Raw genomic sequence first — 27,803 nt, 5'->3', positions numbered from 1 at the left:
AGAGAAAATGACTTTACCCCAGTCCTCAGCAGTCCAATCCCTGTACCTTTTGCAGAATATCAGTCTGTCACTGATGTTTTTCCTGGAGAGAAGTGGCTTCCTCGCTGCCCTTCTTGACACTAGGCCATCCTCCAAAAGTCTTCGCCTAACTGTGCGTGCAGATGCACTCACACCTGCCTGCTGCCATTCCTGAGCAAGCTCTGCACTGATGGTGCCCCGATCCCGCAGCTGAATCAACTTTAGGAGATGGTCCTGGCGCTTGCTGGACTTTCTTGGGTGCCCTGAAGCCTTCTTCACAACAATTGAACCTCTCTCCTTGAAGTTCTTGATGATCCGATAAATGGTTGATTTAGGTGCAATCTTACTAGCAGCAATATCCTTGCCTGTGAAGCCCTTTTTGTGCAAAGCAATGATGACGGCACGTGTTTCCTTGCAGGTAACCATGGTTAACAGAGGAAGAACAATGATTTCAAGCACCACCCTCCTTTTAAAGCTTCCAGTCTGTTATTCTAACGCAATCAGCATGACAGAGTGATCTCCAGCCTTGTTCTCGTCAACACTCTCACCCGTGTTAACGAGAGAATCACTGACATGATGTCAGCTGGTCCTTTTGTGGAGGGGCTGAAATGCAGTGGATACGTTTTTGGGGGATTAAGTTCATTTTCATGGCAAAGAGGGACTTTGCAATTAATTGCAATTCATCTGATCACTCTTCATAACATTCTGGAGTATATGCAAATTGCCATCATAAAAACTGAGGCAGCAGACTTTGTGAAAATTAATATGTGTCATTCTCAACACTTTTGACCATGACTATATAGTGCAAGTGATCAATGCTGTTCAAGATTCTGCACAGATTACTATAGCAATTGTGAAGATCTCCACAGACCTGCAGTCTTTGCATGCTATCTTGAATATGCACACTTTCTATGATTACGTAAGTAGTCCCGTGTAGCTCAGTTGGTAGAGCATGGCGCTTGCAACGCCAGGGTTGTGGGTTCAATTACCACGGGGGACCAGTATGAAGAAAAAAAAATGTATGCACTCACTAACTGTAAGTCGCTCTGGATAAGAGCGTCTGCTAAATGACTAAAATGTAAAGACATTTATAGTTACAGTAGGCTAACCTCAAAATGTGGCCATGGATGTGTTACTAATTTAAGTTTGAATAAATACTGTTACATTAGTTTGTAAGATAGCCTTAACTTTAGGCTATTTACTGTATTACAAAAGTATTATTGAATTGTGTTTGGTTGACAACGCAGCCAAATTTCAACATTTAAAGGATATCTAGTGCTTGGATAGTTTGATCTGAGCCACTGGCTTAATCATATTATTTAACTTTTATTTTTTGTTTAGTTGGAGACGTGAATCCAACATATCATTTGTTAACTTGTCGACAAGTTAATATGCTATTTACTGTATTTCAAAAGTGTAATTGAATTGTGTTTGTTGTCAACGCAACCAAATATCAACATTTGAAGGAGATGTATATTTTGTGCCACTGACTAGTTAGTCTGGCTTTAATTCCAATTTGTCTACAAATTAGTAATGAATATGTTGAATTCAGATCTCCATTTCAACCAATAATCAAAGTTAATGAATAGGACTAATCAAATCAAACTTTAAATGCATATGATTTAGTCATTTTCTTTAACTTAGACTTTTGGTTGAGATGGAGATGTGAATTCAACATATAAATTATTAATTTGTAGACAAACTGGAATTAAAGCCAGACTAAGTCAGTGGCACAGATGGAACTATCCAAGCAGAAGTTCTCCTTCAAATGTTGATATTTGGTTGTGTTGACAACCAAACACAATTCAATATCCAGTTTGTCTACAAATTAATAATTTATATATTGCATTCACTTCTCCATCTCAACCAAAAATATAAGTTAAAGAATAGGACTAAATCCAATCTAATCAAACTTTAAATGCACTTTAAGTAAAGTTTAATTTAGTCGTATTCTTTAACTTTGATTATTGGTTGAGATGGAGATGTGAATCCAACATACAGTATTAATGATTAATTTGAAGATACAATTTTAAAAATCAACCAAAGCTTGAAACCCTAGGCCAATATGTATTGTCTATTTGGATTTAATTGAAACAATAGCCATTGATGACTTTGCAAATGCTATGTAGCCCTAAATAGTATCATTGATGATATGACTTAAGTATGGTTACATTGAATTTGCTCTGGTAGACCTACCCTTTGTAATGACTTCGATTGCAACAGTGAATATATTTAGTTATTACGAGATCTCTCAATAATCATTCTCATGATAGCACATTGGTAGTAGTCAGTGACAAATATAAAAGCTAAGCAGGGCTGGGCTTGGTTAAAACCCTGGATGGGAGACCAAATCAATAGTTGTCCAGACATTTTTTTTCTGATAGTGGACGTTACAGATGGGAGACCATTGATTTGGTCTCCCATCCAGGGCTTTAACCAAGCCCAGCCCTGCTTGGCTTTTATATTTGTCACTGAAGGTCTGACGTTGTTGAAGGTTGAAGGTCTGACGTTGTTTTAAAGGTACAAATTCAACATATTTTATACAAGGTTTGTCTATGTTGAAAATTGGTTATAATTATGACATAATCCTGTGGATAATAATTCCTACGGAAAATGGAAAAGCCGTCTGGTTGTACACTAGAGTCGAGTGTAACGTCCGTAAGCCATGTCTCTGTAAAAACAAAGACACAGCATTCCCTGAAGTCCCTCTGTGATTGAAGCCTTACTCTGAGTTCAAGGTTTATTTTCCAGGGCTTGGACATGGACAGTAGGCAGAGGCTGTGTAGCCTGTTTTATCAGCCTAGTTTGGAGTCCCGCTTTCCATCCTCTTCTTTGTCGCCGGCGTTGCCTTGGGTCATTATGGTCAGCAGCAACAGGCAATCCCGCTGTGCGGAGGAGTGGATGTAGTGGATGTAGTATTCCAGATCTGGGAGGCTGAGAGAGATACAGGAAGTGTGTAGCTTCTGTTTTACATTTACATTTGTCATTTAGCATACGCTCTTATCCAGAGCAACTTATTTGTCATACGTAGGAAATTATTGTGGCAAAATTCGGAGCAAACAAAGTAATAACGTAAAAATAGCCATAAAAAAAAGCAAAGTCGAGCAGGAACCGGCAAGACGCACACCCTCCTCAGCGCTGCCATCCTCTACTGTGTGTGTGTGTGTGTGTGTGTGTTAGCCAGCAGAGACCACTGGGGCTGGGGCAGAGAAGGCCTCTGGGGCTCCATCCCAGGCCTGTCTATGTGTTAAAGCAGGATTAATAAGGAAGTGGACAGAGACCTGCTTAGAGAAACTCACTGGGCAGATAAAACCCAGTGACTGGCTTCTCATAAAGGAAGGTTTTTATAGCGTTCCATAGAGTCTCTGTGAAACCTTTAGTAGCAGTCTGTTAGAGACTAGAGGGGGGACAGAGCCAGAGGTGCTAGGTCAGCTTCATTCCTCCCAGCTGTTTAGCTAGCTGCCTAAAACCCTGCCTGGCCTGGTGTTTGGAGGATATATTGGCACGGGTGTTGTTTGGCCCGAGATGAAGTCGAGGACCGGCAAACCGTGCCAATATATCCTCCAAACACCTGCTTCGAGGGCATTATCACTTTTATACAACAGGTTACCAACATATTCAAATAATGATTGACATATTTTCATTAAAAACATTATTTGGATGTATTTATTCATCCCATTTCATCCTTCCACAAGATATAGTCCCGACACAGATGATCTAGGGTTGCTTGCTACCCAAGCCGGCTGGTCGTTCGTTCTATTGGTTCGGTTGCCAGAGACGCGACCCAGTCGTTCAGTCTTTCTGTTCTATATCTATGAACGCGACCCATTTGTTACAGTGAGGGAAAAAAGTATTTGAACCCCTGCTGATTTTGTACGTTTGCCCACTGACAAAGAAATGATCAATCTATAATTTTATGGTAGGTTTATTTAAACAATGAGAGACAGAATAACAACAAACAAAAAAACAGAAAAACGCATGTCAAATATCTTTTAAATTGATTTGCATTTTAATGAGGGAAATAAGTATTTGACCCCTCTCAATCAGAAAGATTTCTGGCTCCCAGGTGTCTTTTATACAGGTAACGAGCTGAGATTAGGAGCACACTCTTAAAGGGAGTGGTCCTAATCTCAGTTTGTTACCTGTATAAAAGACACCTGTCCACAGAAGCAATCAATCAGATTCCAAACTCTCCACCATGGCCAAGACCAAAGAGCTCTCCAAGGATGTCAGGAACAAGATTGTAGACCTAAAAAAGGCTGGAATGGGCTACAAGACCATCGGCAAGCAGCTTGGTGAGAAGGTGACAACAGTTGGTGCGATTATTCGCAAATGGAAGAAACACAAAATATCTCCCTCGGCCTGGGGCTCCGTGCAAGATCTCACCTCATGGAGTTGCAATGATCATGAGAACGATGAGGAATCAGCCCAGAACTACACGGGACGATCTTGTCAATGATCTCAAGGCAGCTGGGACCATAGTCACCAAGAAAACAATTGGTAACACACTACGCCGTGAAGGACTGAAATCCTGCAGCGCCCGCAAGGTCCCCCTGCTCAAGAAAGCACATATACAGGCCCGTCTGAAGTTTGCCAATGAACATCTGAATGATTCAGAGGAGAACTGGGTGAAAGTGTTATGGTCAGATGAGACCAAAATGGAGCTCTGTGTTTGGAGGAGGAATGCTGCCTATGACCCCAAGAACACCATCCCCACCGTCAAACATGGAGGTGGAAACATTATGCTTTGGGGGTGTTTTTCTGCTAAGGGGACAGGACAACTTCACCGCATCAAAAGGGACGATGGACGGGGCCATGTACCGTCAAATCATGGGTGAGAACCTCCTTCCCTCAGCCAGGGCATTGAAAATGGGTCTTGGATGGGTATTCCAGCATGACAATGACCCAAAACACACAGCCAAGGCAACAAAGGAGTGGCTGAAGAAGAAGCACATTAAGGTCCTGGAGTGGCCTAGCCAGTATCCAGACCTTATACCCATAGAAAATCTGTGGAGGGAGCTGATGGTTCGAGTTGCCAAACGTCAGCCTCGAAACCTTAATGACTTGGAGAAGATCTGCAAAGAGGAGTGGAACAAAATCCCTCCTGAGATGTGTGCAAACCTGGTGGCCAACTACAAGAAACGTCTGACCTCTGTGATTGCCAACAAGGGTTTTGCCACCAAGTACTAAGTCATGTTTTGCAGAGGGGTCAAATACTTATTTCCCTCATTAAAATTATAGACTGATCATGTCTTTGTCAGTGGGCAAACGTACAAAATCAGCAGGGGATCAAATACTTTTTTCCCCCTCACTGTAGTTCTAAGTGTTCCATTGCCATACTGGCTGGCAATGTTCTTATCCCTTGCTTGCTAGCTAGCCAACTAGGCTAGCTTACAGTCACGTCTAACAGTGCAGACAGAATAACAACAGTAGCTGCATTTGCATAAGCTGTTTTCTAGTGACATTTATTTGGATACACGTAATCCAAATACACGACACGTTCATTACTATGGGACAGCTGGAGATCGAATTTTAATATTGAAACAATGTTGCAAATGTCGGAGAGACAGACAGCAAGGTTTATACAAATCTCCGCTGTTGGAAACTAAATGTTAGTCTAAAAGAAATTTGAGGTAATGTCTAAATGCTTTTGATAGTGGAGATCAATTTGATAAATTGCCTGGCTGGGCTGATGAGACAGTGGATTGCGCAGTCAGATGGAACAGAGTAAATAGACATTTTAACGTCATAGATTTAGCCGGTTGTAACTTGTGGAATAGACACCAGCTGGAATGCGGTTTTAACCAATCAGCATTCAGAATTAGAACCACCTGTTGTATAATTTTGACTAGAGCACTATGGGCCTGGTCAAAAGTAATGCACTACATAGGGAATAAGATGCCATTTGGGACGGAGCCCCATTTCTCTTTACAGATCCCTCTATGTGGTGTCTGAGGGCTTGATATACCAGATCTGCTGAGCCAAGGGCTTAGTCTGACTCCAGTTCTGTCACCATAAGAGACCATCACTAACCCTTAACAGTAGGAACACACACACAAACACAGAGCTGACTCTAGTGCTGTTTGTGCCCATCACTCTACCCCCACACAGCACAGTAGGGCTAACGACACTGGACAAACAAGGCCGTTAATGCCAGCAGAATTGATCCTCACAGCGTAGCGGTAGCCAAGGTGGTGTGTCGTGTTCTGGCCCACTAATTCTGTCCTGTTGTTTTTGATCACAGTAACAAGTAGCTGTGTTCTAACTCTAGCTCCAGAAATGGTCCTGTTTCACCACAGGGAACTCTTAAATAAACTTAAACCAGTATAGCCAAAACAGAAACATTAGACCTGGCCCCTGGAATTAACAATGTGGAAAAGTACATTATAAGTCAGTCCTATTCACCATCAGTGTAAATAGTCATGGAAGTGTATGTTTCCTCTGAGTCAAAGGAATAAAGGACCAGTGTGCCACCAGGTGGACCAGAACCAGCGAGTCAGTTCTAATAAAAGGGTTGGCAATGCATCAAAAAGTAGGCCACTGTACAGAATTATCGCTGCTGCTGCTTCTAACCACAAATGCAATTACATTGAGAACAGATAGCTCTTACCACACTTGTTTATCAGCTCTGATGATATGGCCCGTTTGGCCATGTTTATGCTTTCTAGAATGGCTTGATAGTGACTGTCCATTCCAGCTAGTCATAGTGAAAACTACAGGAGGGACCAGTTGCCTGGGCAGACGTCTGGAAGTCCTCATTACCTCCAGCTCGACCTGGAAGCCATTAGGACCAGTCAGGGTTTAGGTCCTGGGTGACTCAGTGCGGTGTATCCAGTGGTGATTTTAGCATGAAAATCTTGGTGGGGCAAACCAAAAAAAACAATTGGGGAATGCATGCCAGCAAAGCCACTACACAACACAACACTAAACAATACATGAATTGCACTATAACGGTGACAAACAGTGCCCACAAACGGTTAGGGCCTACATAAAGCTGTCCCAACAGCAGAGTCCCAACAGCAGTCCCAACACCTTACCACTGCTACACCTGGCTATCAGCAGCGCTTTGTCTGCCAGCGAAACAGTTCATTCAGCCTCATTTACTGCATAAAAAAAAAAACATACACTACCGGTCCAAAGTTTTAGAACACTTACTCATTCAAGGGGTTTTCTTTATTTTTACTATTTTCTCCATTGTAGAATAATAGTGAAGACATCAAAACTATGAAATAACACATATGGAATCATGTAGTAACCAAGAAAGTGTTAAACAAATCAAAATATATTTTATATTTGAGATTCTTCAAATAGCCACCCTTTGCCTTGATGACAGCTTTGCACAATCTTGGCATTCTCTCAACCAGCTTCATTAAGGTAGTCATGAAGAATCTAAAAAAAATAACATATTTAGATTTGTTTAAAAAAGTGTTGGTTACTACATAATTACATATGTGTTATTTCATAGTTTTGACGTTTTCACTATTATTCTACAATGGAGAAAATAGTAAAAATAAAGAAAAACCCTTGAATGAGTAGGTGTTCTAAAATCTTTGACCGGTAGTGTAGCTGATATGGCTGACTTCCTTAAACAAATGTGGTGTCAACTGACAATTGAGATGTACAAACTATGGCATAGGGGGACGACAAGCGGATAAGAGGCAATCCGTAATTTCGATTAAGACATTAATGAGTGAGCTAGGACGGACGTAGTCAATATAACTATTTGTTCAGCACTTTTGAAATGTACAGCAACAGAATTCAGAACATGGGCCGTTTTTACAGTATTCTCCCTGTACACCAAGTCAAAACCGTAGGATAAATAAAGGGGGCATATAAGCAGACAATGAAAGCTCTTACAATATTCGATGATTACATTTCTCTAAAACGGGTTATAGGCTACATGTGCACCACCAAGTCAGAACAGTAGGTGAAATTAAGAGGGGAAAATAGACCAAATTAATGGGCTAAGGCACATGGGCTACTAACAGCTTACTACACAAAATACACTTAGTATTACTTTCTTAGCTACAGTATACATATCTCCCTGGCATATTACATCCTTTATGCAGCAGCATACAATACATTTTTTGACTCACCTTGTTGTGCTGTGCTCACTTGAACAGGAAGGTGGCGCGGCAGTCCTTTGTGGGCAAATTTTGGCATTCTCTGGATTTATGGTGCTTTCGAGACAACTGGGAACTCTGAAAAAAACATGGCCGAATCATGATGACGTCAGTGATCTTCAGGTCGTAGCTCTAGAAAGAGGCCCGAGTTCCCGACTTGACCGTTCAAAACGTATTTTCCGTCAGAGCTAGTTTTTTCCTGAGTTCCAGTTGTCTTGAACTCACTGAAGTCAGCTTTCCCAGTTCCGAGTTAACAGTTGTGGAGTCTTTGAAAAAAGTTTGGGCCTTCCTCTGACACCGCCTAGTATATAGTGAGGGAAAAAAGTATTTGATCCATGTCAAAAATGTTATAAATTGATTTGCATTTTAATGAGGGAAATAAGTATTTGACCCCTCTGCAAATCATGACTTAGTACTTGGTGACAAAACCCTTGTTGGCAATCACAGAGGTCAGACGTTTCTTGTAGTTGGCCACCAGGTTTGCACACATCTCAGGAGGGATTTTGTCCCACTCCTCTTTGCAGATCTTCTCCAAGTCATTAGGGTTTCGAGACTGACATTTGGCAACTCGAACCTTCAGCTCCCTCCACATATTTTCTATGGGATTAAGGTCTGGAGACTGGCTAGGCCACTCCAGGCCCTTAATGTGCTTCCTCTTGAGCCACTCCTTTGTTGCCTTGGCCATGTGTTTTGGGTCATTGTCATGCTGGAATACCCATCCACGACCCATTTTCAATGCCCTGGCTGAGGGAAGGAGGTTCTCACCCAAGATTTGACGGTACATGGCCCCGTCCATCGTCCCTTTGATGCGGTGAAGTTGTCCTGTCCCCTTAGCAGAAAAACACCCCCAAAGCATAATGTTTCCACCTCCATGTTTGACGGTGGGGATGGTGTTCTTGGGGTCATAGGCAGCATTCCTCCTCCTCCAAACACGGCGAGTTGAGTTGATGCCAAAGAGCTCCATTTTGGTCTCATCTGACCACAACACTTTCACCCAGTTCTCCTCTGAATCATTCAGATGTTCATTGGCAAACTTCAGACGGGCCTGTATATGTGCTTTCTTGAGCAGAGGGACCTTGCGGGCGCTGTAGGATTTCAGTCCTTCACGGCGTAGTGTGTTACCAATTGTTTTCTTGGTGACTATGGTCCCAGCTGCCTTGAGATCATTGACAAGATCCTCCTGTGTAGTTCTGGGCTGATTCCTCACCTTTCTCATGATCATTGCAACTCCACGAGGTGAGATCTTGCATGGATCCCAAGGCCGAGGGAGATTGACAGTTATTTTGTGTTTCTTCCATTTGCGAATAATTGCACCAACTGTTGTCACCTTCTCACCAAGCTGCTTGGCGATGGTCTTGTAGCCCATTCCAGCCTTGTGTAGGTCTACAATCTTGTCCCTGACATCCTTGGAGAGCTCTTTGGTCTTGGCCATGGTGGAGAGTTTGGAATCTGATTGATTGATTGCTTGCTTCTGTGGACAGGTGTCTTTTATACAGGTAACAAGCTGAGATTAGGAGCACTCCCTTTAAGAGTGTGCTCCTAATCTCAGCTCGTTACTTGTATAAAAGACACCTGGGAGCCAGAAATCTTTCTGATTGAGAGGGGGTCAAATACTTATTTCCCTCATTAAAATGCAAATCAATTTATAACATTTGTGACATGCGTTTTTCTGGATTTTTTTGTTGCTATTCTGTCTCTCACTGTTCAAATAAACCTACCATTAAAATTATAGACTGATCATTTCTTTGTCAGTGGGCAAACGTACAAAATCAGCAGGGGATCAAATACTTTTTTTCCTCACTGTAGGTCATGGATGGCAGGAAGCTTGGCCCCAGTGATGTACTGGGCCGTACGCACTACCCTCTGTAGTGGTCGGATGCCGAGCAGTTGCCATACCAGGTGGTGATGCAACCGGTCAGGATGCTCTCGATGGTGCAGCTGTAGAATTTTGAGGATCTGGGGACCCATGCCAAATCTTTTCAGTCTCCTGAGGGGGAAAGGTGTTGTCGTGCCCTCTTCACGACTGTCTTGGTGTGTTTGGACCATGATAGTTTGTTGGTGATGTGGACACCAAGGAACTTGAAACTCTCGACCCGCTCCACTACAGCCCTGTCAATGTTAATGGGGCCTGTTCGGGCCCTCCTTTTCCTGTAGTCCACGATCAGCTCCTTTGTCTTGCTCACATTGAGGGAGAGGTTGTTGTCCTGGCACCACACTTACAGGTCTCTGACCTCCTCCCTATAGGCTGTCTCATCGTTGTCGGTGATCAGGCCTACCACTGTTGTGTCATCAGCAAACTGAATGATGGTGTTGGGAGTCATGCTTGGACATGCAGTTGTGGGTGAACAGGGAGTACAGGAGGGGACTAAGAACGCACCCCTGAGGGGCCCCAGTGTTAAGGATCAGCGTGGCAGATGTGTTGTTGCCTACCCTTACCACCTGGGGGCGGCCTGTCAGGAAGTCCAGGATCCAGTTGCAGAGGGAGGTGTTAAGTCCCAGGGTCCTTAGCTTAGTGATGAGCTTTGTGGGCACTATGGTGTTGAACGCTGCGCTGTAGTCAATGAACAGCATTCTCACATAAGTGTTCCTTTTGTCCAGGCGAGAAAGGGCAGTGTGGAGTGCGATTGAGATTGCGTCATCTGTGGATCTGTTGGGGCGGTATGCGAATTGAAGTGGGTCTAGGGTTTCCGGGATGATGGTGTTGATGGGAGCCATGACCAGCCTTTCAAAGCACTTCATGGCTACCGACGTGAGTGCTACGGGGCGGTAGTCATTTAGGCAGGTAACCTTCGCTTTCTTGGGCACAGGGACTATGGTGGTCTGCTTGAAACATGTAGGTATTACAGACTCGGTCAGGGAGAGGTTGAAAATGTCAGTGAAGACACTTGCCAGTTGGTCTGCGAATGCTCTGAATACACGGCCTGGTAATCAGTCTGGCCCCGCGGCCTTGTGAATGTTGACCTGTTTAAAGGTCTTGCTCACATCGGCTATGGAGAGAGTGATCACACAGTCGAGGAGGAGAAAATGTCCTCCTTGAAGAAGATTTTTTACCTCCCCATCTCTCCCTCCTCTCTCTCGCTCTCTCTGCTGTTGGGCCAGGCATCAATGGGAGTCCAATCTATAACCTGCCAATTTCAAAGATCCAGACCTTGGCTGGAGAGAGTTCATTTGTTGACCCACTCCAACGCAACACAGTCTAGTGCCAATCCCTCCACACCAGTCTCCCTGACACCAATTCCTCTTACACCAGTCTCCCTGACACCAATTCCTCTTACACCAGTCCCTCTAATGCCAATCCCCCCTCAGCCTTCCCCAGGTAGAAAAAAACCCTCAAGATCTGTAAATACAACCATTATTCTAGGCTACCGGGCTTTGGATAAGGGTGGGGCTCCAGTGTGTGTGTGTGTGTGGCCATTATGTAGTAATGGGGATTTGGCCTGATCTCCTAACACAATCTCTGTGTTAGGAGATTTCCCGACTGCTGTACGTACAGCCAACAAGTCAAACAGTAAGAGAATCCCTCAGGAGATGAGAACAGTTGTCTTCACTTCAGATTTAATGACAGTTTGGCTGCAGTGGTGTCATTACAGAGATAATGGGCGTTTCAAGTCGTACTGATTGCAGTCACGTTGCACAGATCATCAGATCTCTCATATCACGACTGCAATAAAGACAACCTGTAACGCAACCACAGGGTCGTGTTTCACCAAGCAGGATCAATCAGCTAGCTAGCTAACACTAATCAAATACTTATTTTCTGAATGAGAAAGAGAACATTAGTTGAATACAGGGTTAATATTTCAATAATATTTTGGAAGGTTAGCTGGCTAGGCTAACTCATTAATCCTGCTTTGTAACATACACCCTGTGAACAATGATAAAAAAACAGACTCCTGTGCTACAGAAAGGCACAAGTGGGACCGTCAACAGCGGTTCAACAGTCTCATCCATGGGGTATTTTATGTACAGAAAAACACAAAACACTGTCAACTATCAAACACTACTCTCCAACCTCTGTCCATCTACCACATGGCCCTCATTACAGATCAGAGTGGAGGGAAAGACATGGGGCGATCCCTACGGGATAATATCACATAGGACACGACAACAGCAGAACATATAAAAAACAACTGTCTGTTTACAGAGGTCCAGGAGGCCATTTTAACAACTGATTGAGGCTGAATTGTGAAATGGCCACCCGGAGAAGAGAACGATAAAAGGAGAGATGGAAGGAGGGATGGAGAAGGAGGGATGGAAGAGGGAGGCTTGTGTTGTTCTCCAGAGAGGGTCCCTATGTGTTACTACTGTCCGTTATCTGCACCCCACACGACACCCTACCAAAGAGAAACTGGTGGAAACAGCTGTGTCCCATACAGGCCTCCTCTGTGATCGTGGTCTCATACCGCTGGATGACTCCATCTTCTTTAGACCTCCACTAGAAAGCCCACAGTGCTTAGTGTGCGGGGCAGGGCAGGCTGTTAGTCGGAGAAGAGGATGGAGAGGGCCATGATGACACAACAAACCGCCACGTATGGGCTCTTCCTCTCACCTGGGGGGAGGGGATGATGGGAGACTTCAGAAGTTAACATGGAAATACTCAATGCTTTCACCACACTAAACCAACACTGACTACTAAAAGAGCAAGCACCTTATACATGGGCATCATCACAAGTCTTCGGTGTTCTAGATGATAAAACTATTGATTATATAACAAACACCAAACAGCGTACCTATTCTGGCACATTTCCAGAAGATACCCAAGAACCTGAAAAGAGGGGAAAGATATGTTAATTAGCTACATACTGTTTTAAGTACTGTTTTTACATAACCATCAATGTTTTAAAGAAGCAATCATCAGTTTAAACAATAACGTGTTTTAGCCGCCCGTTTCGGTAAAAAGCTGAGGAATGGGGCTGGAGAAATGTAACGTATGGATGCAAGGACTGACCATCCATTATATCAAAAGTATAGTTTTAACCATGTTTTGACGCTAAACAATGTTTGTTTAGATTTGCTTTGGGGTTCTGATGGGGTGCGACAGTTGAACTAAGCTGATGAGATGGGGCGGCAGGTAGCTTAGTGGTTAAGAGCGTTGTGCAAGTAACCGAAAGGTCGCTGGTTCTAATCCCCGAGCCGACTAGGTGAAAAATCTGTCGATGTGTCCTTGAGCAAGGCACTTAACCCTAATTGCTCCTGTAAGTCGCTCTGGATAAGAGTGTCTGCTAAATGACTAAAAAAAAGAATCAATGGGTCCATATAATTAATTTATATGTCCAAAAATTTATGTAGCAACTGCAGATTGCCCCTTTAATGAGCAAACTTGCAAAGAGTAGCTCGAGAGAGATTGAGAGGCACAGATCTACACAGTGTACAAAACATTAAGAACATCTTCTCTTTCTATGACAGACTGACCAGGTAAATACAGGTGAAAGCCATGATCCCTTATTGATGTCACTTGTTAAAGGAAAGGTCGACCCATTTTGAATGTTATATTGTTTTTGTGCATCTCTGAGTGATGTTCTATCGATTCCCTGGGTCAGTTCATGTTTTCATGTGTATTTGAGTTATTAGAGTTCAAGCAGGCAGAAATCCGGCCGGTATTACGTAGCACCGTGAGAAAGTCGCTCTCACTACACTAGAAGTTAATAGGAATACGACTTTTAGATCACAAAAATGTCTATCATACATGTCAGATTTCAATACTGGCCGACATCATAACTCGGGATGATGTCTTCTTATTTTTGCGATATTCCTACCTCGAGAAATGTGTAATTTAACAGAGGGTCTTGCACATTTTTCCTATTTGTCTGCCTCTTTAGTCCAGGGTGCATTTGCATGGTTGCAGTTGCCAGAGATATTATAGAAATTGAGATAGGAATCCAATGAATAAAGGAACGTGTAACGCCCCACCCAGCAGACTGATCGACCAATCGCGTTCACGTTATGCTGCGTCACGCGGTTGCTAAAGCTAATCGTCACGCGGTTGCTAAACTAATCGTCACGCAATCCCTTCTCAAAGTCAGTGCAGATGTCGAGAAACATGCTTATTTTCCTTGAAAGTACGTAATGTCCAAATTCCAAAACTATACGAATACTACAGACAGCAAGTTAATTATCTCACATCTCAGAAATAATATTTGTAATGTTGTACTTCTTGTTCACGAAATTCATGCTAATGTTTGGTTTTTGAGCTAGCGCCCAATAGACTCTGGGCAATGTATCAAATTCATTTGATGAATTCAAATGTATGTTTTTGCGCGATATTCCAAATGCCTGTATCGCAAGAATCAAGGTTTCGTAATTTTTCGTTTTTAATGAGCGTTTATGACCGCTTGTTCTCATGTTGTATTTTTGGTCTCGTCTCCTTCGCTCCTCTGTGCACCTTCCCATTTACACCAAACATCTTTATATAATGACAAGATGCACGTCTCCGCCCTAACACTGGGAGTCTTTGTCCCAAAGGCGGGAAGGCAGGTGACAAGCTTTAGGACCAAAATAAGCCCATAGAAACGCATTGGCCTTATTTTTGACAGATTTTAGCGGGAGTGAAACCTTCCTCTATGGTTTACACACACACACACCAAGCCCCACCCCCTGCCTCTCTCGCCAACAAAGTTGAGCAGAGAGTCACATCTTCCTCTCTGAAAAGCAGTTTCAACTCACTATTTGCATTTGAGGTTTGGTTCAACAGAATCGCTCATATGGACACCAAAACACATTGAGACATTCTTTTACTATAGAGGAGAAGTTCACTTTTCTAACGATACCATTTTTATGTCAGACCAGACACTACTAAAACGAGAGTATCAATGAACATTGATTCTGGACAATGAATGCTCAGTTTGTTGCGCGCGGGATTGGGATACTGCTAGACATGACGCTTGGCATTCAGGCCAAAGAGTTCAATCTTGGTTTCATCAGACCAGAGAATCTTGTTTCTTATGGTCTGAGAGTCCATTAGTTGCCTTTTGGCAAACTCCAAGCGGGATGTCATGTGCCTTTTACTGAGGAGTGGTTTCCGTCTGGCCACTCTACCATAAAGGCCTGATTGGTGGAGTGCTGCAGAGATGGTTGTCCTTCTGGAAGGTTCTCCCATCTCCACAGAAGAACTCTGAAGCGCTGTCAGAGTGACCATCAGGTTCTTGGTCACCTCTCTGATCAAGGCCCTTCTCCCCCAATTGCTCAGTTTGGCCGAGTGGCCAGCTCTAGGAAGACTCTTGGTGGTTCCAAACGTCTTCCTTTTAAGAATGATGGAGGCCACTGTGTTCTTGGGGACCTTCAATGATGCAGAAATGTTTTGGTACCCTTCCCCAGATCTGTGCCTCGACACAATCCTGTCTCGGAGCTCTACGGACAATTCCTTCGACCTCATGGCTTGGTTTTTGCTCTGACATGCACTGTCAACTGTGGGACCTTATATAGACAGGTATGTGCCTTTCCAAATCATGTCCAATCAATTGAATTTACCACAGGTGGACTCCAATCAAGTTGTAGAAACATCTCAAGGATGATCAATGGAAACAGGATGCGTCTGAGCTCAATTTCGAGTCTCATAGCAAAGGGTCTGAATACATTTACATAATTAAGGTATTTCTGTTTATTTGTAATACATTTGCTAAAATTTCAAAAAAACGGTTTTTGCTTTGTCATTATGGGGTATTGTGTGTTGATTGATGAGGAAAATGTTTTATTGAATCCATTTTAGAATAAGGCTGTAACATAACAAAATGTGGGAAAGTCAAGGGGCCTGAATACTTTCCGAATACACTGTATAATCGTGAATCATTGTCGTAGCATGGGCAACTTTTCCATCTCCTCAAAAGTATATCTGCCGATGCGAAAGTTAGACTCCACTCTGTGAGGCATATCGATCTGCAGGTTGAACATGGTGAGATTGTAGACACCTAAATTGATAGCTGAAAAAGATTGCCTAAACAAACTGCACTAACTAACTACGTTACATGCTGATATTGTTTTTGGTATTATTGTGTGTAGCTACGTTTGCTAGCCAGCCAGCCCATAGAGAGCATTGCATTGGGGATTTTGTAGTCGACTTGAGCTGCAACAGATTTCCACAATGATTTTCCATGTTGCTACCAACCTTATTATAACACCAAAATGAAACATTTGTTCACAAAAAATATTGTTCTCATATATTAGTGTTATTTAACATGGACTCCCGAGTGGCGCAGTGGTCTAAGGCTGTGCCACTAGAGATCCTGGTTCGAATCCAGGCTCTGTCGTAGCCAGCCACAACCGGTAGACCCATGGGGCGGCGCACAATTGGCCCAGTGTCGTCCAGGGTAGGGGAGGGAATGGCCGGCAGGGATGTAGCTCAGTTGGTAGAGCATGGCGTTTGCAACGCCAGGGTTGTGGGTTCGATTCCCACGGGGGGTATGAAAAAATAATAAAAATAATGTATGCACTAACTGTAAGTCGCTCTGGATAAGAGCGTCTGCTAAATGACTAAAATGTAAAATGTAAATTAAAGGAATGAGTGGTTTTGGGTGGATTTTCCCTTTAAATCCACTTCAATCAGTGTAGATGAAGAGGAGACAGGTTAAAGGATTTAAGCCTTTTTACAATTGAGACATGGATTGTGTCTGTGTGCCATTCATAGGGTGAATGGGCAAGACAAAAGATTTAAGTGCCTTTGAACATAGTATGGTAGTAGGTGCCAGGCGCACCTGTTTGTGTCAAGAACTGCAACGCTGCTTGGTTTTTCATGCTCAACAGTTTCCCGTGTGTATCAAGAATGGTCCACCACCCAAAAGACATCCAGCCAACTTGACACAACTGTGGGAAGCATTGGAGTCAACATGGGCCAGCATCCCTGTGGAACACTTTCGACACCTTGTAGAGTCCATGTCCCGACGAATTGAAGCTGTTCTGAGGGCACTGTACACAGTGTATAGGTCCATATACTGTAAGGAAGGGGACAGTCAGTGAACTGACATAATGGGGTCCTGAGTTTATTACACACACACGTGGCCTGAGTGAGTGAGAGGTGCAGTAAGGTGATGCTAGAGGCTCCTAATTACCCACTAGCCCTCAACTGAACCGGCAGAAGGAAATTGGGTTTGTATGTGTGTGTGTGTGTGTGTGTGCGCGTCCATATCTTGATGGGGATGATTAGGGGGATCAGACAGTTGAATTCACTTCCTTCCCCCTCAGTACCAGCCACAGAGGAGGAGGGAGAAGGGGGAGTCAGAGTTAACTATTGGTCGTAGAAGACAGAGCGCCAACCAAGTCTCAAGTGGCCCTGACAGGCTTGATGGCTCCTCCAGACTACGCACCCACTGTCTCCAAGGTCAAGCCCCAACCACCTCAAACAGCTTCCTTTATTTTCTTGTCTCATTTCCTTCTTAACATCTGATCTAAAAGCAGTTGATATGTGAAAGCAGGGCAGTTTAATAAATCCATCCAGGCAGTCCCACGTATCTATGAGGGAGAGGAGATGATAACAGGAAGCCATGTAAGAGAATTAGGACAGAGCCCCCACTCTGTGAATGAGACAACACAGAGAGGTCAGGGGTTAGAGCAGGGTTTCCCAAACTTGGTCCTGGGACCCCGGGTGCACATTTTGTTTTTTTGCCCTAGCACTACACAGCTGATTCAAATAGCCAACTAATCACCAAGCTTTGATTATTTGAAATCAGCTGTGCAGTGTTAGGGCAAAAACCAAAACGTGCACCCAGGGGCATCCCCATGACCGAGTTTGGGAAACCCTGGGTGAGAAGTCAGAGTGTAGACGGCATGTAAGCGCTCCTCATGGAGTCTGTCTGCACTGGAGAGGCTTAAACCCACAACAAACACACTATCCCTCTCTATTTAGCCCTCATCGCTGTCTGTCTGTCTGTCGAAAGGGTTTAGCTTCCGCAGAACAGCTACTGGAGACAGAGCGTCACAATGGTTCAGCCAGCACTCATCCCCCCCGATCCTTTCTTCCCTTCTCTTCCTTTAGCCAACAGAGGATCACTGGCTTGTCTAAACACACACTCAGCACCAGATCACTGCTGATACCAGTCCCCGTGGAAAATAGGTATTCATAAAAAAAAAACGATATCCAACGTTTGGGTTAGTAGAACACACTTAGAAAGCGGGACAGATTGGCTTTTTGTCTTTGACATAATGACGGATAGCATATCATGGTGCTTTTCCCTAGGTTTCAAAGTACTTACATTCCATGGGGGCATTCCATCCACCACCAGTGTATAACAACATCCAATTTCCCAACATGAGAAATGAGACCAATGGGAAATGAATAATTACCGCTAGTGGCCACAAACAATTCCTGTCGTCTTTATTGGAAAACATAACACACAAAGTTCCATTCTCCTTCCCAGAGCATTACATGAATGAAGTGGAATACAGTCAACAAAGCCAGAGGACCTGAGTAGAGAGCTACAAATCTGAAGAGTAGTCTCTTGAGGTAGTTAGCTGGCTACCTAGTGTGAGATTTGGTTATGGGTTCCGAGAATAGTGAGAGTGCTTGGACAGGCATGATGGGTTGAGCAATGATGTTAGTGTATCAGAGTTGGATTGCTGCTGGGGTTGAAGTTGTCAGTTGGGGTAACATCGCTTTCCTTGAATGTTGTCTTTCAGAGCTAACAAATCTAGGCTATAGCTCAGTGGATGAACAACACTGTCTGTGTAGAGGTTTTAGTGTGTGATACAGCCAGTGTACCCAGTTTTTTCTTCTCTAGCAGGCTAAGAGTCCAGAGCCCTATGCTGCAAATCAGGTTTGAGGAGTTACCGAGGTAACTTTGGTCAACTCGGGATAACCAGTACCGCGAAAGTGGCTCACCTTTTAGCCAGGTACATTTCTATGGCAACGAATCCTTCAGATCTAACCTGCTCCGGGGCAGGCTAACTTGGGGCTAACTCCATTTATCCTGAATGAAGTGTCTGAGCCACAAGTTGAGGACCATCATCCCCTTAATTTGAGGAAGACGACTGATTCAATATTTTATTAATCAAAGTTGTTTTGCGTGTTAAAAATAGTAATTAGTAATGTTCTGATGACGGCCTTGAGGCCAATACGTAAAGCTTAATAAAGAGCAGTGATACTAGCAAGAGCAGTGTGCAGGTTTCTTAATTTTTTCTCAAAAATAGTCATGTTAAAATACCTGTCACATTACACATTTTGTAATGACACAATACATTTGACACTTCATGCACAGTAAAACGTTTGTATGACTTAATAAAATTATTTTATTGATAGGAGTGGGGGAAAAATGCTTGTGCATTGATTTCGGCACATGAAAATGTGGCACTGACTCGCTCATGGATTGATGTTTCAGCATTGTCTGAATGAAGAGTTCAGCTTTCGACTAGCTATGTGCAACATGCACGCGCGGTTACAAGCCTGCTAGAGTTAGCGGCAGGCGGACAAGCAGTGTCCACCGTCTCGGTACGGATGAAGCCTGAGTTGGAATGTGAAGCTAACTGAAGCTGGCTAGCTTTAGAAAACCCTGAGTAGATCTAGCTTCCTTCGCAGTATACCCCTCTGGGCTGTGGAAGGGTAGCTACCAACTAGGACCTTAACTCTGTGGGATAATCCTGTCAGTCATATTCTTCTCTGGCAGGCTAGGGGCCAGCTAAGGTTCTGAGGTAAGACCTTTAGCCCAGTGCGATAACACTGTCAGTACATACCCGGTCTTGTTCTTGTCCAGGAGACTGGGGGCCATGGCTCTGAGGTAGGCACAGGTACATATGAGCAGTAGGATCACTGTTAACAGGCTCTGGAAGTTAAATATGGCAGACTAGAGAGGGAATGACAGAGGTTATTACTGGTTCAACATCCATCGTCTCTCTAGGATGCATCTATGACTCCACATAACCAGGGTAGCTAAATCATACTGTATGTAATGTAATGTAATGTAATAGCTATTGCAAAGTCATCAAATAAGTTTCAATCACAGCTAAATACAAATAGGCTTCTTCACGACTGTTAGTTGAAGGCTTTTTAGATTGTCAACACAAGTTTCCAGGTTTATTAGGCTCTATATCTTTCAGTTGGACATGTTCCTGACTGAATTTGAGGGAAACCTTGTCTTATCAAGACCTGTAAAAGACAAAAGAATGAACTATTCTGGATGAATCAAGCTAGCTAGCTCTGCTGGCTACAACTAACTTTGCTATCTACTGTAGCTTGCAATAAAAACGTCTAAAACAGGGATACCACTTCCATTTTAGACACAAAACATGCATTTATTTGGAGGGTGAAGTTAGTTAACCTACTTCTTCTTCGATGAGGTTTGATGGCGGTTGGCATCCAATAAATGTTGCATCACCGCCACCAAGTTATTTAATCAAATGTTATGTTTAAGACTTTAATAAACAACTTACCATGTCGGAGCTAGGTCTGCTAGCTAACTAGCTGCTACCGTGCCACCTCACACTTCTGTAGCGTCGCAGACAGATGACGTATGTGGAACAAGGAAGAGACTGAACCGCGGGGTCTGGCGATTTAAACTAGATTTAACACAGGTTGTAGGTTTAAATATCAAATGTCGACCATCGGATATTAAAAGACATACCCAACTATCTAACAACGAAGGCTGGTGCAGTTTGAGGTAGGTCGGACTCTGACGTACTTGATACATGTTGATATGGCCACACGTGTGCTGTGCTACATTGCTCGAGCTTTGTTTACAAACAAGCCTGATGCATGCAAACACAACACTCTAACAATCAACTGAGAACTGGGGTGTAATCATTCATCTAAACAACGTTTGCCACTAAAACGAGAGTTTCTATTGAACAAATGCAGGTATACTCCCCCCCCCCTTCCATTAAGAAAAGTTTAGCAACAGAATGAATATACCCATGGCATTCAGTAATAATGGCAAATGAAGTAGGCTACTATGATAATCTCATGTCAGTGGATCTTTGTCATGCATTCTGCTCGCACCATGTAACATTGCCCAGTCCCAAATCAACCCCTACCTCACCTCAGACACTTACTGTAGGCTACATGCTGGTGTCAATGCCTGTCTGTCAAAACAAAATAGAACCTAATAGACAAGATAATTCCTGAAGCCAAGATCGGTGCATCTACATTCTCCATCTCTATTTTAATGGTGTTGTTTTAGTGACTGAATCCATGACTAAGAAGAGAGGAATTGAGGAAATTCTGAGAACGAGGTTTCAGCACCAGTGTGAACAGGAAAGAGAAGTGACAGATGAGTATGAGTGTGGAGTTTTCAGTTTGTGGCACTCAGTGGTGAGATTTTGTTACTTAACTAGGGGGGGTAGGAGAACTACATGGGTGTGCTGGCTATATCCAGTTATTACATAGAGTTTTACATAGCTGTGGTGTGTGTTGTGGCTGGAATGAAAGCACCTGTGTTTAGTGTTTTCACCATCTTTCTGGTGGAATTTCTCCTGTTCTTTTGAAGTTCCCGTGCTCTCCCTGAGTCTGACCTTGTGTCTATCATTACTCTAAGGTTGTGCACACAGGTGAGTGTGAGTGAGTGTGTCCGTGTGTGTCATTACGGATCTTCTCTATGTGTGTGTGTGTCATTGCTGGCCAGCTGGTGTGTAGGTGCAGATGGTACAGGTGTTACTAGGTGTTATTGAATGACTATCCAACAGGGTGGCAGATGGGTGGGTTAAGCTCCATGGTTCTCCTCATTTAGAGTGCTGCACATCTGAACTCGCATCACGGTCACTGAGCTCTAATGTGTGCAACTTCTTGGTGTTACTGACTGTCACTGTGCATGAGTATAGTGAGAGTCTGAGTGGAACAGGTGTGAAAAGGATGTTGTGAAGGGAAGGCATTCCACTCTGACTATAGTCATTAGTTTAACTGAGGTAGGCCTAAATAGCGGATAGGTAGAATTTTGAGCAAGGCACTTAACCCTATTTGCTCCTGTAAGTCGCTCTGGATAAGAGCGTCTGCTAAATGTAAATGTAAACAATGATCACAATTGTCACAAATATCACAACTTTGTTTTATTTCCAATATATCGTTTAGATACAAACAGAATTGCGGACGGAAAGACCTCACGTGCGTGTGCAGGTGTGAGATGCATGTGACGGTGCGTGAGGTCCGTATCTCCTCGGAGTCAGAGACTTCCTACTTCCTGCGAGTGGAGTGGAGGGGGCGGGACTTAGGCTCTGGCTTCCTGTTACTGCTGACTGACGGACTGAACGCATGGAGAGGAGAAGGTAAACACACACACACCTGACGAACACGCACACACAAACATGACCACACACCTGTCTAAACTCTCACCTGAATCTTCCCTCCTTTCCCTCCCTGTAGTATCAGAGGATGGAGTGAGGGAGGAGGCTGAGGAGTTGGAGATGCAGACAGATCGTTACATCCAGGATCTCCAGCAGGCCCTGACTGGGACTGAACCCTCCTCTACTGACTACAGCTTCACCTTGACCTATAACCCCGGCCCAGTGACCAATATGACCCTGGCCTACGAGAAGGTGCAGAGGGACATCTCGGTGAGTGGCGTGGCGTGTCATAACATAGGCTGTGTTTTTTGGCCCCAACAAGTTTAACGACTATCCCTAACCTTTACCATAGCCCTAACCCTATCAAATATTTTACTTGTAGTGTTTATTTGAGTAAGTTAGCCATCCATCATGTGATATCTGATCTGTGTACAGTGTCACATACACTTTGAGGTTCATGTGAGGACGTCATTAGAATTAACAATGATGATGTTTGTATATGATGTCATCCTTAAGAGTTCATGGAAGTGAGAGTGAACTGTGTCTCCAATAACCTCATGTCGTATCTCATATCATATCTCATGTCCCCATTTCCTCTCAGGACCCTCTCACTAGCACTAATTGAGCTAATGAACCCAGGAAGACATTAATGTAGTGAAGCGCCGCTCTAGGAGGTTACCATGCCTTAGAAGTGTTGTTGTTATGTTAGTAACTGTAATCTTCTCTTCCCATAGCTGTTATAGGCTAGTAGTATTAAGCCCTCTATAGGATTAGTGTCATATAACTGTAAAAACAAACAAAATGGAGGCCAGTGGTGTGATGAAATACAGGTAGTTATTATTATCCCAACAGTGGGATATTCGTCTTTCAGCTTCACAGTATATTAAAACACACAAGTCAGTCAGGCAGTCATATCAACAGCAGGGTTATATTGGATAGTTCAGGAGTGCGTTGTTGTTTCCCAGTGGTAACGTCATCCTAATATTAGCTGTGTTCGAATACTCATACTAACCTTACTATTTGTGACGTAAATTGAGTATGTAGTATGCTTATTGGTCATAGTATGGATATAGTTAGTATGCCAAAAGTTCCCAGATGTCTACTAAATTCGTATACAAGCAGTGGACACTATTTCCGTGCTATTAGGGCCCATAATGCAATTCTTCAGAAAATGGGCGTGGCTTCACAACGTTTTCAGATTTGAAGAAAATTGTGGAAATATGCAGCAGAAGAGCAGATACAAATTCGTTGCTTTAACTAATTATGACAAATGTTAAGAAAATGTCGAGCAATGTAATAAAGTAATTACTTTTCAAATAAGTTACCTTACACGTTATGTTGGCTGACAATTTGTTAGCTACACTATCCTTACGAACCGCATAGCATTACAGTATGTACCAGTATGTTAGCTAGTTACCATCCTAAAGTTAGTTGGCTACTAATACATCGAACTTGCCAGGCAGTATATTAACTATATGCTATCTAACTAACTACCCAACGTTTATTTATTTGATTATTCAAGTCATTCTTAGCTAAGTGGTATAGTCGTTGAGAGTTCTCAATGGACATTGTTAATTCTGGCTATCTACTCCGACTTCAGAGCACTCTCGTCTGAGTGTGCCAGAGCGCAGAATAACTGATGGATTTACTAACGCTCAACACCCGTTGAATATGGCCGGTGTCAGTAAACGTCGGCAAAAACAAGCGTAATTCAATTGTTGCCAGCAGCACAGTTACAGTCACCAACTCTCTGGATAACATGAAAACAGCCTAACCAGCCCTGCTAGGGCGAGTAAAATGGTCAGAGTGAGGTGTTCTCTCATTTGTTTTCTGGAAGTAGCTAGCAAGCTAGCCAACGTTAGCCAGTTAGCTTGGGTGCTTGACTGCCGTTGTGAGGTCCAGTGTACGCTCCGAGAGCGAAACGCTTTGAATTTACGAACGGACAATCTGACAACGCTCTGGATTTGCGCACTCTGGCACTCCAGATTGAATTTACGAACACACCCGAAATCGTAAAACATCTAGCTAGTCATTTGTTATGCTAACAAGCTAGCAAGAGGTTGCATAGCAACAGCATCAACTTCCGGTAGACAGGCTAGTACGCTCAACTGAAAAGATACTGTTCGTTTACAGTACACTAAAATGAACTAATAGTATGTAGTATATACTCATTAAGTATGTAGTATACATTATGTTAATATGGGTATTCGAAAACAACTATTGTCTTCCTCCGACTCCCTGCTTTGACAGGAAAATTATCCTCATGTTGTACTGTAGAATACTATCACTATGGAGTTTAAACACACACATAGCCAGCTTAGTGACAGTCAGTGTGCTCAGAGGTCAACCACACACACACAAGTCTACTTTGTGCTTTGTTGCCATAGTAATAGGGTAATGACAGAATGGAAATCCTAGTGCATGTGTTTCAGGAGAAAAGGGAAATGAATAGAATTGACTTCTTCAGAAACGAGAGTTTTGGACCAGGCCGTTTACAGAAGTTTCTGTGGTGCATCATCCCAGAGGAAGAAGTGCCTAGCATTTTCTGTTGCTCAACAGTTTATAAAAATATGAAATTATTCATCATAGAGATATGACTCATTATCAAATGATCCAAGTCTGATGTCTGGTCATGCAACAGCAGTGTGTGTATGCATGTGTGTGTGTTTGTGCATGCCTGTTGTGTAATTTCTGCCGAGAGTGAGATTTTATTGACACCAGCTGTAAGGAAAGGAAGAACCTTACAATAACCTTGTAGAACCGTATACTGTAGAACCATATAGAACTCTGTAAAACAGACCTGGACAGGGAGAATTAGGAACACCTGGGTGGATGTTGTTTGGTAAATGTAAAGATGGGAATGAGATCTTCCTGTTTTTACTGCACGTCACTGGCCCATAGCATCAGCCCCAGGAAGGCTCCCACATAGCTGCGAGGGTATTATCACCATTACCATACCAGCAGTGATCAGTGTATCATCAAACAGCAACATGTATTTGACAATAAACAGTCATAGTATGGCCCACGGGGCAGCCATTTTCCACTAGTCAGTGGGTTTCCTCAGATCAGTGATATTGTGCAACTTTACATTTGATTTTAATTTGGGAGAACCATTCCAGTATTTTTATAGTATGTGAATAACTGAGTATTGTTGACTTGTCATCCTTTCCCTCTTTGATTTAGCTTTTCCTCTGTCGTTCTTCTCTCTTCTTTATCCTCTTTTTTTCATGGTGTTGATTTTATGCAGTCTAATGTCTCTCAGATCTTGTTGAGTAGCTTTGTGTGTGTGAGGATGTGTGGTCTCTATTCTCTTACTGTGTGCAGGTGGGTGTGTGTGTGTGTAGAGTCACAGGTCTAAACTACCCCCTGAACCCACTGATCATTCCCTCTGAGACCTGCTTTGAAAACCAACTCCAGAACCAGCATGTGGATCCATTTACACCAGGACTGTGTGTGAATGTGTGTGTGGCTGGGCTATGTGTGTGTAAATGTGTGGAGGTTAATGGTTTTCATCACTAGTAGATGGACCAGTGTAAAGAGAGTCCCTGTATGGCCAACGTGGGGCACAAACCAAGGTTCACAACAACACCATTATCTGGTTGCCGGTGAACTCACCACCAATACACTACCACTGAATCCCTCACAGCAGAAGCAGCAGTGGTTGTGGTTACTTTAGGAGCGATCCAGTACTTTAGGAGTGATCCAGACACCACAGTGATGTAGTAGCGACAGTTTCTACCCAAATAGATTCTAATTCTCTCCATTAGTTAATAATTGAGTCTGAGTCACAAGGAGAGAGAGGCAAATCCAGAGAGAGTCTGAAACAGTAATGTTTCTATGACGACTAATGGAAGCTCTGCCCGAGTCAACATTTCATAGCCAACCTGGTGGCGATCGATCATGATACCGGCCAATAGTGTTCGGGGCCAAATCATTATTGACCAATCGTTTTACTGCCCGTGTCTTTACCGGCCAATCAAGTAACTGTCCAACTCGTTAAGGTGGGCACAAGTATATGTGTGTTACAGGTGCATAGATTAACTCTCTCCCTTCCCTAATCCCACCCCTGTCTCTCCCCTCCAGTTCCGCCTGGGTTCTGTGTTGCTGTGTAAGATTCCAGAGCCAGTGGAGGAGGTCAGAGCATTACTGACTCACGGTCTAGAACGTGGAACCGCACTGCAGAACCACAACCACTTACTAAAGGAGGAGAACCACAGACTCAAACAGGAGCTACAACACATCAATGCAGAGTAAGACTTTGTGTCTGTGTGTGTGTGTGGGTGTGTGGCTGCTGAGAATGGAAAATAGTGCTGAAAGGGGGCCTTAATGACGCACAGACCTGAGAACTCAACACAGAGGCCAAGATCAAACACACACACACAAAGGATGAGGGAATCCCTCGCAAGTGAGTTTTGAGGGCAGCTCCCATCACCTAGACTGAATCCATGTGTTTCTGATCATCTCATTGCTGTAGTTTCTCTGATTCTGAAATAGAATATAGAGGTATTGTGTTGCGGAGGGGGGGGGGGGGGCGGAGATGTGTCAATGTTCCCTGGCAACCAACACCAGACACAACAAACCTAAACACTGACTGGATTCAGAGGGAAAGGCTGCGTCAGGGCTGGAGAATTAGACTGTCCCCTTAAGTTATCTTATGACATAAATAAATGGCACAGTCCCATTTCTATCCATACCAATGGAGGGATTGTTGGTGTAAATGCATTTTCTTCCATCCCCTTGTAACTAACTTTAACCCTGATTTCCTGCTCTGTTTCGGATAAATCCGAGCAGTATGTTGGGGGTTTGGAGAATCTCGAGGTTCTCTAAACTCTAACACGACCTGTGTGTGTGTACGCGTACGCATCTGTGTGTGTGTAGGTTGCAGCGGTATGTCAGTGGCAAGGAGACACTTGAGTCAGAGCTGTACTCTCGCTTCATCCTGGTGCTGAATGAGAAGAAGGCCAAGATACGCAGTCTACAGGAGAACCTCACACACCTGCAGGAGACCAGGTACATAGTACACACACATCCCCCATCGTTGACCTAACCTAACGTTACCCCACAGGGGGATGTCTGACCATGAGGAACCCCCTCAAGGTCACAGGATATCACTCATATTATTTCCACACCCCTCTGTAATGAAGGGATATGATCTGATTGACCAAGAGGGTTTGACTTATCAAGGTAACTTCCTTTGATATGTTTATCATCTATGTGGTAACCCCTTGTGATATATCCTGATGGTTTGGTGTTGGTGATTTGGCCATCTGGTGGCACATGCCAGTATGTAAGTGATGAAAGGTGTTATTAAGGTGATGAGGAAATATACAACCTGCCGGTACCACATTTAATCCCATACTGTTCAATATAAACAGATTACCAGGCAAATATACAGGTAACTGCCAAAATAAAGGAAACACCAACATAAAGCGTCTTAATAGGGCGTTGGGCCACAACGAGCCAGAACAG

The 27,803-nt window shown here is 43.5% G+C and overlaps 2 protein-coding genes across 2 annotated transcripts in view; one reads left to right on the top strand and one right to left on the bottom strand.

Moving 5' to 3' along the window:
- Positions 1-11,679: 11,679 nt before the first annotated feature.
- On the bottom strand, positions 11,680-20,576 carry LOC311099588 (protein kish-A). The gene is made up of 4 exons (XM_084140282.1): positions 20,493-20,576; positions 19,797-19,906; positions 12,872-12,906; positions 11,680-12,690 (listed from the first exon to the last, which is right to left on the bottom strand). Exons 1-4 carry the CDS (start codon positions 20,493-20,495, stop codon positions 12,620-12,622), a joined length of 219 nt encoding a protein of 72 aa, XP_083996408.1. The 5' UTR covers positions 20,496-20,576; the 3' UTR covers positions 11,680-12,619.
- xrcc4 (X-ray repair complementing defective repair in Chinese hamster cells 4) overlaps positions 20,566-27,803 on the top strand; it is a 21,985-nt gene continuing 14,747 nt past the window's right edge. Inside the window, exons 1-5 of the mRNA XM_084140281.1 lie at positions 20,566-20,719; positions 22,123-22,316; positions 22,414-22,604; positions 26,418-26,584; positions 27,213-27,344. Coding sequence (XP_083996407.1) covers positions 22,175-22,316; positions 22,414-22,604; positions 26,418-26,584; positions 27,213-27,344 — 632 coding nt within the window. The 5' untranslated portion in view covers positions 20,566-20,719; positions 22,123-22,174. The remainder of the gene's footprint in view (positions 20,720-22,122; positions 22,317-22,413; positions 22,605-26,417; positions 26,585-27,212; positions 27,345-27,803) is intronic.

This window comes from Coregonus lavaretus (assembly GCF_964263955.1).
Source record: "Coregonus lavaretus genome assembly, chromosome: 24".
Taxonomy (NCBI): Eukaryota; Metazoa; Chordata; class Actinopteri; order Salmoniformes; family Salmonidae; genus Coregonus; species Coregonus lavaretus.
Note: the sequence above shows the minus strand (reverse complement) of the source record. Positions and strands in the feature narration are given on the sequence as shown.